This window comes from Ursus arctos, unplaced genomic scaffold, assembly GCF_023065955.2.
Source record: "Ursus arctos isolate Adak ecotype North America unplaced genomic scaffold, UrsArc2.0 scaffold_6, whole genome shotgun sequence".
NCBI lineage: Eukaryota > Metazoa > Chordata > Mammalia > Carnivora > Ursidae > Ursus > Ursus arctos.
Genome location: NW_026623078.1, coordinates 40,220,291 through 40,234,250, shown reverse-complemented (window position 1 = coordinate 40,234,250; position 13,960 = coordinate 40,220,291). Strand labels below are relative to the sequence as shown.

Below are 13,960 nucleotides of genomic sequence, written 5' to 3'. Positions count from 1 at the left end.
CTTGAGGTGGGCAGATGTGACAGTAGGAATTTGCAAAAAACAAACAAGCAAACAAATGAAAAACCAAACTCCTTTTATGGTTGCTTCTATTTTCTTAGTGATGCAAAGATACCACACCTAAGAGTAAGGATGAAGGTGAGGTCTGTTTTAAGACATTTTTTATCTGGAAAATTCAAATGTGTTGACATCTCATTCTTTCATGAATTACAGTAGTATGATGGGCAGTTAAGAGCACAGACTCTGCGAATAGACTGCCTTGGTCTGAAACCAGCTCCATTCCCTTCCGTCTGGATTTGCACAAGTTAGGTATGCTCCCTAAGCCTCACTTTCTGTGCTGAAAAAGTGAAAACACCTCAAGGGGTTGTTGGGAAATAAAATGATCTAGTTTACACAACGTTCTTAGAGCAATACTGTGCACACAGCAATCACTAAATATTTGCTATCGTTATTATTACACATTATGTGCTACAAATTCATTCCGTAGTAATGTAAAGCAATGATGGGTATTACTTATATAGGTTTTCTTGATCCACAAAATACAATCTGTTGCTAAAATTGAGGCTAAATTTTTATGTCCTCATTAAACAGCATTTAAGAACTTCAGGTTTCCACTTACACAGATGACTTCCCATTGCGAGGATCTTTGAATGTTGTTGTTCTTGTATTATGATCAACAAAGTACCTAACACCTTCCCGAGTATACCTAATTTCCCAGCCTTCTGGCAGGGGTTCTTCATTCTGTAAGCTAAAAGATAAAGTTACAGTCACAAGGTGAACATTTCCTAGGTACTAAAAACATCCGAATCAAGGTTTACTTGATTCTATCTACAGATATACGTAAGATGACTTAATTAAGGCCTTAGTACACACATACCCTTGAGTTCTGGGATCTTCCCACTGGGTTGTTTTTGTGTTATGATTCACAAAGTATACCCTGTCGGTTGAATCCACTCTTTTTTCTAAAAAATAGAGTGAGCACAGCATTTAATGACTATTTATACTATACATACCTTCAGATATTTTTACCAACAAAATATCAGCTTACCCCAGCCTGGTGGCAAAGGCCCATATGGGTCATTTTCTGCAGCTAACATTGAAGCCTGATTGGAGAAAGGGTTGGAGGGAAAAATAAAAACATTACTATAATATAAAAGCAAAGATAAATTAAATACTTGGTAGAACATTTTATAGTAATTTTCTAAAAAATATGATAAAGGAATGTGAATATAGTGATTCCAAGACACAAAGTACATTTAAAAATGTCATGAGTTAAGAAGAGTCCATCAGCTGATAAAATCATTAGTTTTTCTAAGATGATTTAGAAATAATATACTGAGATCAATATTTTAATTTTTAGCCCTTCTATAATAATCTATTAGGAGTGAAATGAGAGAGAAAGAGCATATAGAAAATTGTCGTGTTCAAATGAAAAATATTATTTGTTTAAAAGTACAATAATCACAGTTCTCCTTAAGACATACCTATAAACAAAACCAACATTAAAATCCAGTCTCATCTTTATACAAGTAAACTTTTATCTTAATATTAGTATCTTTTACATATTCATAAATAAAAACATTCATGCTTACATATATTATAATCCAGAAATATATTCAGAAGAAAATACATTCTACTATCAATTTGAAAAGAATGATAAATATAAAAATCATCACACCTGAAAAATTTTGTCTTAATGATAAAGTTATGCATCTTGATAAGTATTTTATAACCTTATAATAGATGCTGTTAATTTTACCAATATCCATTTCCCACACCTTCTTCCTTCACACCCAAACCACTGTTTTGTTCGAGGTAGCCATGTGTCCGTCTAATTCCATTCCCAGCCTCCTCACAGCTGAGCTGGTAGAATGACCAATTCTAGCCAGTGAGTACTGGCAGAAGTCCCTGGTAAGGACATCCCTTTTCGAGTAAAAAGGCAGGACTTTCAAGTTAAAAGCCATCTGCTCTTCTCATTCCCCTCTCCCTTTCTTCTTGTCTACACTGGGGAATGAAGCCCAAAGGGCAGCAGCTCTGTATGACCGAGGTAAGCATGAAGCAGGGTAACAATGCACAAAGAATCTGGGTACCTAAGGTGGCATTACTAAGCCAATGTATGTGTCAGCCTGGACTTTTATCCCAGACTTGTGCTATACTTAGATAATTATACCTGAACCTGTTTAAGGATGTTCTATGCAGGAGAACACAATTCTACTACATCCCTATGACCTAATTCTACCATTTCCCCAAGGTTCTCACGTATACAGCTAAGCTGACCCAGAACAAAAGCACACAGTATGTAATTTCTTGTTTACTATATACAGCTAAACAACGAAACCTTACTACAGATTTCTGTACAAGTTACCAAAGAACCAGCAATTGGTGGCAGCAGGAGTTGCTATGTAAGCTGGGTTGGCCCACTCCCTCTCTGCTGGCTACAGATCACCAGGAAAATGGGTCAACCTGCAAATGAGAACTTATTATTTAACCTCTGAAGAAAATGGAGCTGAAAGAGCCAGGTTGAGGCAGGATAATGAAAAAAGAGTAAAGTTTTCTTTTTGTGTCTTTCCAAATTCCTCCCTATCTGCTAGCCTCTATGTTTTGGGTTTTCAAGTTGCCTCAAAACACTCTCTAGAGATGCCCGGTACTTAAAATTTGTATTTTCCACTTCCTGTGATCAAACCTATGTAACAAAGGTTTCCCTCTACCCCCAGTCTTCTTGTGGATGTTTGCTTATGGTAACACACGGACCATCAATTGGTCAAATTTCCAGATAGCATTAGATTTTTTGGATAAAACTATCTCCAATTCCAGAAATATCTTTGGTAGGCCAAACACATTAAAGTGTTGTTTCTGAGAATCTGGGATGGGAATCCAAACAGCTAAAAAATGGCAAAACTAGTCTTAAGTAAAATCAGGGGGTAACCAGTTTTGCTTAAAGCAAACAAAATGATTATAATTAAAGGCAGAAAACTGGGAATTAGGAAAGACAAATTATTTCATTAAGAAATTTCACTTACGAAACTACCACTTTTTAAGACAAAAACCATACTTATGTTAGTAAACTAGAATTAAAAAAACCTTAAAGTGCGTATGTATATCAGAAATAATTATTATTTATTAAAGAGTAAATAAAAAGTACCTTGCAGTGCAGTCTATAACATTTAAAAATCATCAAAGTAGAAAAGAGCAAATGCCTGGAGGAAATAGTTGTACTGACATCTTACAATCTGCTATTACCGAATAGAGGTATCGCTGGTTGAACTGTTGCATAGCCCCCTGCAACTGGTTCCGCTGAGACTGCCACTGCTCAAAGTTTCGAACAGACTCCATGGTAGGCCGCTGCCAGGTTGTTGTTCTGGTGTTATGATCCACATAATAAACTCTGCCACGATCATCAACTCTTCTTTCCCAACTACCACAAACAAAAGCAGCATCAATAAAAATTAAACAGAAACTGGAAAGTATTTAGTTAACAGTTTACTCATATAATTTAAAAATCAGAGACACGACAACATAACTTTAAAATTTTGAACATGTAACTTGCTTTTTTTAGCTAAACTGCCTTCCCATTCTACCACTACATGATTTCTAAGAACTGTCTAAAAAAGGGGCCAAAGACTGAATAGTCTCAGTATTAATCTGACTACCCTCTTTTTTTCTGGTTAAGAAGCTACTGTGTGCTCACTGTACACCTAGCAATCTGCACCTCTAGCCACTGCCCAAGTTCAGGGCTGTAACTCAGCTCTTACAGGTCTTTACCTTCCTGCTATTATCCGGCTGCTGAACATAAGTGCAGATTCAATCACGTCATTCCACCTATTACAGCTCTCCAGCACAGCATAAAAATGAACCCAATCACCATTTCGGCCTCATCTCCCCTAAGATCTTTCAAGGGACCTACATGAGAGCCAGATCAACTACTTGCTGGTCCCAAGTGTATCATATGTTTCACTTTGTCATCTCTGTTTGAATATTCCCTCAAAATAAAATGCCCTTTCCTATTCTGCCACCAACTGAAGTTCTCCTCATCCTCCCAAGTTCAGATAACCATAGTCAATTTGTGCCATTAACTTAGTTATGTAGCTTACTTGAGGGACAAGGCAAGCCTGGCGTTCTCCTACTTGCCCCATCTCAGCTCCATTGCAAACACTTCTCTGTGCCATTAACTCATACAATGATTTAAGAATCTTTTCAGTAACCAATCTCACGAAAGTTACATTTCTTGCTTTGAATTTTCTGGACTTGGAATGTGTTTTATACTGGTGGACTTTAAGTTACCTCTGTAAGGACAGATATTCTGAGTAAGTAGCAAAGACAATAAAGAAAATATTGCAGGTACAGGCAGAGTGGTTTTTTGGATATGCATGTTTGCATGTATATATGTATGTATGTATGTATTTACTTATTCATTTAAAAATTTTTATTTATTTATTTGAGAGAGAGGAGAGAAAGAGACAGAGCACGAGCAGAGGGGGAGAGGCAGAGGGAGAAGCAGGCTCCCCACTGAGAGGGAGCCCGATGCAGGGCTTGATCCCAGGACCCTGGGATCATGACCTGAGCCGCAGGCAGACGCTCAAGAGACTGAGCCACCCAGGTGTCCCTCAGAGTGTTTGAGAAGAATATAAATAATATAATTCAACTAGCTATCAGCACAATATGTATAAAGAGTTATGAAAGATAAGAACACAAAGGAAAAGGAAGATCTGTTTGTGAATGACTGTGAATGACAGCCTAACAGCATGAATTTATTTAGCATGTAATAGAAATGTTTTTATTCACTTAAGACCCTCTATAATTTTAGCCATAATGTAATACAATTTTACTTGTAGTAATCTTTTAAGATCATAACTTTGAACCACTCTCACATCTCTTGTATCATTAAATCTCATATAACATAGCTTAGATCACTATCTTTGGAGAACCATACATATAAATTTTCCTAAATAGGCCTTTCATTCCTTAAAAACTAATGACAAGCACTAAAACTGAACCAAAATTCCACAAGTAGTCTCAGTTACTCATGCCAGTGTTTGACAATCTCTTGAGGAAGCCCCTTCAGACTAACTGTAGAAGAGATACGATATAACAAATCTCATTTACTGAAGTTATTATTCACAGAAGTAAATGAAGGAAATATAACATGCACAATGGAAGAATCACTTTATTGTAATAAGTAAGTTAAAGAAATCACATGTATGATAAAACACAACTGGAGATGCATAAAGATGCCACATTACCCTGGAGGTAAAGGTTGCGGCCTCTCCCATGTGGTTGTTCGAGTGTTATGATCCACGTAGTAAGTTCTACCATGAGGATCTTTTCTCTGTTCCCACCTTTAATAAAAATCCAAAAACAAAAATAGAAGATAACAAACTAAGACAATCTGAAAAATCATTCCTTCTTATAATCAGGAAAATTACAAGTTTTACTTTAAAAGGTTATATACACACACACATACAAAGTTTGTTTTCCTAATTATTAGTGCTTTTTAAGTTCTTAATTATTCCCCTTTTTTTTCTTTTGAAGATTTTATTTATTTATTTGACAGAGAGACAGGTGGCGAAAGAGGGAATACAAGCAGGGGGAGTGGGAGAGGGAGAAGCAGGCTTCCCACTGAGCAGGGAGCCCGATGCGGGGCTGGATCCCAGAACGCTGGGATCATGACCTGAGCTGAAGGCAGATACTTAATGACTGAGCCACCCAGGCACCCCTCCCTTTCTATTGACAGTATTGGAAACTCAGTAAACATAGTTAGCAAAGGAGGATAAAGTAATACCTAAAGTTTTAAAAAGTTACTAATTTATAGAATTTATCATCAGAAAATTTATTATCAGAAAAGACAAATCTAGGGGCGCCTGGGTGGCTCAGTTGGTTAAGTAGCTGCCTTCCACTCAAGTCATGATCCCAGGGTCCTGGGATTAAGCCCCACACTGGCTCCCTGATCAGCAGGGAGTCTGCTTCTCCTTCTCCCTCTGCCCTTCCCCTGCTTGTGCTCTCTCCTCAAATACATAAATAAAATCTTAAAAAATAAAAAAAGACAAGTTTAATCAAAAGCAGAGGAATTTTCAGCTTAATATCATACTTAAGGCCCAAAATAGTAAAGAGGCAATATCCACTTTTGCCTGCAATTTCAAAAATACACATCTAAAAGCAGAAACTGCATTAAAGTATGTGGTGACACTGCTCCACAAAAATTCTTCTACATGCATACGGCGTCGTCTTTTCGTATACAACTATCTCCGTTTTGTTTTTGGTAAAACTTCTGAGTTTACAGACATCTCAATTTCATCTTTTTCTGTTTCCTCTCAAAGACTCTCAATCTCTTATTTTCCCCACTCTTGTTTTCTCCTTTGTGATTCCTGTTTCTTCCTCTCCATTCTTTCTGTAATATGGTATAGAAGAAAAATGTTAAATGTAAAACATAAAAACTTGATTATTTCTGAGTTTAACATTCTTGTTTTTCAATTGAAAGGAGAATAAATGGAAGTATTTTTCTCTCTCTTAAACCCAGGGACCCAATTTAATTTGATTCCTTTGGGATAAAGAGGCCTTTAATTATTAAACTTTTTTAAAAGAGTTTTTAAATTTATTTTAGAGCGAGCGCACGCAGAGTGGGAGGAGAGGCAGAGGGAGGGAGAATCTCAAGGAGACTTTTCACTGAGCATGAAACCTGACACAGGGCTCAATCTCATGACCCTGAGATCATGACCTGAGCCAAACCCAAGAGTCAGACACTCGACCCTAAACTATTTTCTTACACAATGATTATACATATTAAAGCTATTCCCTAAGCAAGGTTTACACATATATACAGACTTACTTAAAAAAGGCATGTAAAAAAATTAATAGTTTGCTTAAGCTGCATCCAATAAACACAAGTCACAAAATGCTTCAAAAGTAACAACGAACAATAAAAATGTCCAAGTTCACAACTGACTCAGGATCACGTAAGTTGTTAAACTTATCTATTAAAAAATTACTATTGCTCTCTTCCCTTTTGTGGCCATCGCTGAAGCATCAGCAGCCAAAATGAAGTTCAATCCCTTCGTGACTTCTGACCAGAGTAAAAACCGAAAAAGGCATTTCAATGCACCTTCTCACATTCGGAGGAAGATTACGTCTTCCTCTCTTTGCAAAGAGCTGAGACAGAAGTACAATGATCAATCTGTGCCCATCCAAAAGGATGATGAAGTAGAGGTTGTGCTAGGACACTACAAAGATCAGCAAATTAGCAAAGCAGTCCAGGTTTACGGGAAGGAATCCATCATCTACACTAAACGAGAACAGTGAGCGAAGGTGAATGGCAGAACTGCCCATGTGGGCAATTCACCCTAGCAAAGTGGCTATCTCTAGACTAAAACTGGACAAAGACTGCAAAAAGGTTCTTGAACGTAAAACCAAATCTCACCAAATTAGGAAAGACAAAGGGCAAATACAAGGAAGAAACAATTGAGAAGATGCAGTAATAAAGTAATCTCACATATGACTTTAAATAAAAAGCTAACTGTTAAAGTAGAAAAAAAAACAGTCATATAAAATCCTATACTGGAACAGTCATGCTACCCTGTACCACAAAAATTAGGTATTTCTTACAAAAAAGCATTTCACTAAAAAAACCCTGAAATTTCAGATTTTATTTGCTTTTATATAATAATAAAAGTTCATGGGAAAGCAGGATTCAAATATGGAATTTCATTTTAAAGACAATTCAGGAATATTTGTAACACATATAAATGGGCTATTGATTTGTAGGAAAGCTTAACAGCCCAAAACAAATACCTTCAAAATGTATGAAGTTTCAAGAACTTCCTGATAATGGTACTTTTGTTATTTTTAGATATTAATTCCTATAATCTGTCCTTGGGTTTTTACTGCACCTCTGTAGCAAAACTTCTAGGTTTCCATCTTTTCTTTATAAATACTCTTTACCATGTTTAATTTAGCTTTAATTTTGATCAAAATTATCTATACTTTCACATAGTTACATACCTTCACAGTTGCACACACCTTCATACATACAGTCTATGTCCCCTTAACTTCATTTTCCATTCTACAAATGCAACATTTTCAACTGTCTTAGCCAATTCTTTCAGTATTTACCTCTTTTCATATTAATAAGCTTACTTTATTATTTTATATTTAATTTCAAATATACATTGATTTCTCACTGTGAAAGATGCAGCTGGAAGTCTCCTTCCTGCACACACATATATACACACACTGTAACACTTACCCTCCTCTGACCATTCCAAACACATGCACACCTTACAGTTATGTGATATAAAACCCTCCTGGCAACTGAGTCATGGAACACTGCATTTCTTTTGTCTCCTTTCCTCCCATTTCCTTATTTTCTATGTACTTATTGATTTAACTCCAAATACTTTTCCAGCTGCATAAATGTCCTCTCCAAATGTTCAGGCTCATCAGGTATTTATCAATCACAGTTGCCTCCTGATGAGCTGCTGGTCTCGCCCGGCCAACTGTGAAGCTGCGGCACATCTGCCATCTTGGGCTTCCTTTCACCATCATGCTGGTGATTCCTTTCCCACCCTTTCTATCAAGACACCTAAGATTTGGAGCCCATGTCTTTCGTATTCAGTAGTTAATTTTAGAGAAACACGAGTCCTGGTAGCTTCCTAAGAAAAAATACATGGGAAACAGACTTTGGAAACTGAGGATGTCTGAAAATGTTTTTATTCTGTGCACACACTCAACAGTGTGGCTGATTACAGACATCTAGAGTGCATTTAATTTCCCTCAATATTAAGTTGCCTAACAGCTTCTTGTGTTGATTCCGAGAAATCTAATGCCATTCTGATAAGTATGAGATCTGCTTCTATTCCCTTTTTAAAATCTCTGGAAATGTTTAAATTTTTTTCTTTCGCCCCAACATACTAAAATTTTCACAACAAAGCATCTTAATACAGATTTATTTTCACTCATTATCCTGAGTTTTGGTGAGCCCTTTTAATAAGAAAATTCATGCCCTTCATGTTTGTTAAGACTTTTTATTAAGGATTTCCTCCCATTTTCTCTCTTTCTGGAACTTTTATCAGACGCCTTTGAACTGGTACTCTAAATTTTCTATTTTCTTTCTTTTATTTTATAAACCTATCTTTTTGTTCTATTTTCTGAGAAATTTCTTCACCTTTATTACCCAAGTCTTCCACTGAATTAGATTTCTAAGAGATTTTGGTTCTTGGAGTATTCTGTTTTTACACCTCCTTCTTTAATGTAATGTATGTTATATCTACTCTTATGTCTCTGAGAATATTAAAACCGACTGGGACCTTTTTGTTCCTGGGTGCCGATTGTGGGATTGACTGAAGGAGTACAGAACAAGGCTATTTCACTGCAGGACAAATAGGTATCAGTATTTTTAGTCTTTTTAGGGTGGGGGGTTTCAATAGAAGATAATTTCAATCTGGGTGAAAAGGTAAAATCCTGTTGTCAATATTCTGGGATTTGAGTAGGTAAGAATGCTTGGGTTTGAAAACTCACTTATAACTTTATTCACTTACTAATCTCCGGAAGGTTCACTTATGTCCCAATTTAGCACAGTCCTTGCCCTCAAGTATGCCTGGTGTTCCCAAGTTAGAGAACTTCCAGAGAAAACACCCACAGGCAGGATACTAGTCCTAGCTGCAGGGAGGGGAATTAAGGATTCATTTCTCAAAGTGACTTTGAATCTTGCTATCTGTCGTCGTGCCATCTTCACCACCACTTCCTACCATATCTAATGCTGCCAATTCCTGACCCTTTTAGAGTGCCAATGCAGAGACCAGGCTTGTCCCCCTCACAGGCCAGAATTCAGCTCTCCTGGGTTTGCCAGGTCAGCTCCACTTAATCATCCTCCAGATGACTACAGCCTCATGAGAACCTGCACCGAAGCACCCAGCTAAGCCACTTTCAGATTCCTAAACCCCAGAAACTATTTAAAAATGATATGATTTGTTGTTTCAAACTGCTAAATTTGGGAATAATTTGTTACACAGCAATAATATGCAAGGAAATACTATAAAACCATTCAACTCTTGGGGCACCTGGGTGGCTCAGTCGTTAAGCGTTTGCCTTCGGCTCAGGGCGTGAATCCAGGTCCTGGGATCCCAGGTCCTGGGATCGAGCCCCACATCGGGCTCCTCCACTGGGAGCCTGCTCTTCCTCTCCCACTCCCCCTGCTTGTGTTCCCTCTCGCTGGCTGTCTCTCTCTCTGTCAAATAAATAAATGAAATCTTTAAAAATAAATAAATAAAACCATTCAACTCTTGATCTCAGCTCTGGTTGTGATCTCAGGGTCGTGAGTTCAGCCCCCATGTTGGACTCCACACTGGGTGTGAGTCTACTTAAAAATAAACCAATGAATAGAATAAAATAAAATAAAATAAAAATAAAAATTGAAAAGAATAAAGGCAAACCTACATATATAGATCAACAAGCTTTATGAAGACTGATGTTTAAATCTGTATTGCTCATCAGTGTACTAACAGCACAAAGCACAGTGCCTGCAGAGGTGCTTAATAAATATTTACTAAATATTTGCTGAATGTGTGAATCATACTGACATGGACATATGACCAAGTTTTAGAAAGCACTATGAGGTATTTACCTAAAGGCTACAAAAGCACTCCGGTGGCTCACTCTGTTAAGCATCTGACTCTTGATCTTGGTTCAGGTCATGATCTCAGGGTGGTGAGATTAAGCCCCACAATGGGCTCCGCACTGGGCATGGAGCCTGCTTAGGATTTTCTCTCCCTCTGCCCTACCCACCACTCATACTCTCTCTAAAATATATAAATAAACAGATTTGAAGGGATACATACATCCTGATGTTTATAGCAGCATTATCAACAATACTCAAATTATGGAAAGAGCCCAAATGTCCATCGACTGATGAATGGATAAAGAAGAGATAGTATATATACACAACAGAATATTACTCAGCCATCAAAAAGACTGAAATCTTGACATCTATAACAACGTGGATGGAGTTAGAGGGTATTGTGCTAGGTGAAATAAGTCAGTCAGAGAAAGACAAATACCACATGATGTCACTCACATGTGGAACTGAAGAAACAAAACAGACAAACATGGCGGGGGAGGGAAAGAGAGGCAAACCAGAAAACACTCTTAATTATAGAGAACAAACTGAGGATTACTGGAGAGGAGGCTGGGAGGGATGGGTTAAATGGCTGATGGGTATTAAGGTGGGCACTCGTTGTGATGAATGCTGGGTATTATATGTAAGTGATGAATCACTAAATTCTACACCTGAAACTAATACTACACTGTATGTTAACTGGAATTTAAATAAAAACTTGAAGAAAAAAAAAGCAACTGAAAACTCTACACCATGTAGAGTATGATCCCATTTTCTTAAAATAATTCTATAAGTGTATTCAAAACAGTAATTTACATAGCTACTCGCTAACCTCTTCATCTACTTCTATCTTTCCTCACAGAACCTGTCACTATATGACATTACTGAATAGGTTGTATGTGCAAGGCCCCAGCTGGTCAGCCTGTTGTTACACATACTTCATAGCAGCAGAGTCTTGGGCTCTCTTGGCCCTCTGAACACCCAGGGCCTAGGGTAAAGTCTGACACAGAGAAGCTCTTAAATACTTACTGCAGGAATAATATATAGACACCATTCTCTGAGTGTTTTTGTATGGCTTAAATATTTTACTTGGTTATGCCTTAGCCTGTGATCAGAAACACATTAAAATATTAGGGGGAAAAAATAAACATAACCAAGGGTTCCATCTATATAATAGGCTATGAAGCCCTATTCTAGTTTTATCTCAGGTAAACTGCAAATATTTCCAATTTAACATTCAACAAATATTCAAGTAAGCTCTCATGTTCCAAGCATAATGTAAGCCATGGATTCTTTTTTAAGGGAGGGGGAGAGGGAGAGAATCTTAATTAGGCTCTATGACCAGCATGGAGCCCAAAGCTGGGCTCGACGTCACGACCCTGAGATCATGACTGAGCTGAAATCAAGAGTCGGACACTGAACTCACCGAGCCACCCAGGTGCCCCTAGCCACCTATTTTTAATTTTTCCGAAACAGGGGTTCACTTTCAAATTTCAGTGTTTTTGCTCCTAACAGAATGTATCTTTCTCAAACTTCTTCTGTAAAGTGCCAGATAGTAAATATTTTAGGCTGTGTGAGTGGAAAGGCAAAATCAATAATATTATGTAGGTACTTACATGATAAGAACAAAAACTGTCATGCCCCACCTCATTTTCCTAGCAGCTGGTCCAAGGGGAGGCAACTTGCTGAGCTGTCACTCCAAAGTGAGATTCTACCTCTTGGAGCATGGCAGTTGCCACAACTGAGTCCCCAATATGTAGGTGGTAACCAAGGCTTTGGGCAGCAATGATGGAGGAAGGTACTAGTAGGGGGAAGGAGAGGTGCAGAGCAAAGGATGATACTCTGGATTGGTCTGGGTGACTCACAGTGACAGCCTGCTAGAGCTACACCCATGGGTCCTATAAAAGTGGTGGGCTGGAATTGGCAAGAGATCAGAATATCCCAGTAGTGGAAATTCATGAATACTTCCCAGTAGGTGCAAATTACTTGGCTGAATGATGAGACTTCGCAATAAAATTCTTTAATTTCATGGATCTAAGTGCTACTTTATAACTGCCACACATCACTTCAACCATAACATTCTCCTTTCTACTATTTAAGTATAGTCTCTCTGTCTCATTGGGACATTATACATAAATTTTCAAAACCAACTACTGAACAAAGACCTTGCTTTAAAAAAAGTTAAATGTGGAAGAATTTGGTGAAATGTATTACAATAAAAATAACCGAATTTAGTTACTGACTGACTAACTACTGGTTTCAAACTTGGATAATGGGATAGATAGTAAGACTTGCCTTTCTCAACCACAAAGAGCAGTTACCTCCTTCTCTCCTGTACTGCTAACTTCTGTGCCCACAGACTCCTGCCCATCAGAAGCTGACTATCCTTTAAAGTCTCTCCCATTTAAACAAACAAACTTTAAAGTCTCTCCCATTTTATAAAACAAAAACTAACCCTCAATTCTCTTATCTCCTCCTGCGCATTTCCACCAACCAAACATTCCTTTCTCTTTGTGTTCACAGGTAAAGTTTTACATACTGGTTCTCTTTAAATGTTTGTACACATTTCTACCCTTCCCATTCACTCCATCACACAGCGCTCTGAAAACAGCTCTATTTCCCAGAAATTGCTTTGTCTAAGGTCAATAATAAATAATCCCTTTGTTATTAAAATTCAATCAGTGCCTTTCAGTTCTTATCTTACTTGAATTTTTTAGTTGGTTTTGACCTTGTTAACCATTTCCTCAGAGGTATTTACAAGCCAGGGCCTTTGCCCAGTTGCTCACTCACTCAAAATCATTTAATCGGGCATTAATTCACTTATTTAACAAAATTTACTGAGTACCAGCTATGTGGCAGGTATGGTTTTGGGCACAAGAAGTACAGAAATGAACAAAATAAAGCCCTTTCCAGTCCAGTGGAAAGAAAACTGACAAGACACAAATATATGTCACTTGATGATTTAAGTGTTATAAAGAAAAATAATACAAGTTATGCTGATTAGAAGAACCCTACTCAAAAGCATTCCTGCTGATTCCATTTATATTAAGTTCTGCAACAGGGAAAACTAATCTAGAATCTATAGTGGAAAAAAATCAGAACAGTGACTGAAAAAGGTACTTAGAGAATTTCTGGGATGATGGTAATATTCAATATCTCGATAAGGGTTTGAGTTAACCAATGTTTGTGTTTGTCAAAACTCATCAAAATGGTATAGTTAATACTTGTGCATTTCCTTCTATGTAAACTTTACCTTAAAAACTTTAAACAAATATTGAACTCTAGTTAATGATATACAAGCTGAAGTACTGAGGGGCAAAATGTACTGATGCCTGCAACTCACTGAATTGCACTTAGATA

General features: G+C 37.4%; 1 protein-coding gene and 1 pseudogene across 10 annotated transcripts in view; one reads left to right on the top strand and one right to left on the bottom strand.

Annotated features, from left to right (window-relative positions):
• WWP1 (WW domain containing E3 ubiquitin protein ligase 1) overlaps positions 1-13,960 on the bottom strand; it is a 114,090-nt gene that overhangs the window by 31,313 nt on the left and 68,817 nt on the right. For all 10 annotated transcript variants that reach the window (XM_044382714.3, XM_044382715.3, XM_026495797.4 and 7 more), the window contains exons 9-13: positions 5,238-5,333; positions 3,238-3,412; positions 1,046-1,100; positions 875-959; positions 617-745 (exon numbers count right to left, since the gene is read on the bottom strand). In XM_044382714.3, coding sequence (XP_044238649.1) covers positions 617-745; positions 875-959; positions 1,046-1,100; positions 3,238-3,412; positions 5,238-5,333 — 540 coding nt within the window. The remainder of the gene's footprint in view (positions 1-616; positions 746-874; positions 960-1,045; positions 1,101-3,237; positions 3,413-5,237; positions 5,334-13,960) is intronic.
• Positions 6,900-7,466, top strand: LOC113252976 (60S ribosomal protein L26-like; annotated as a pseudogene).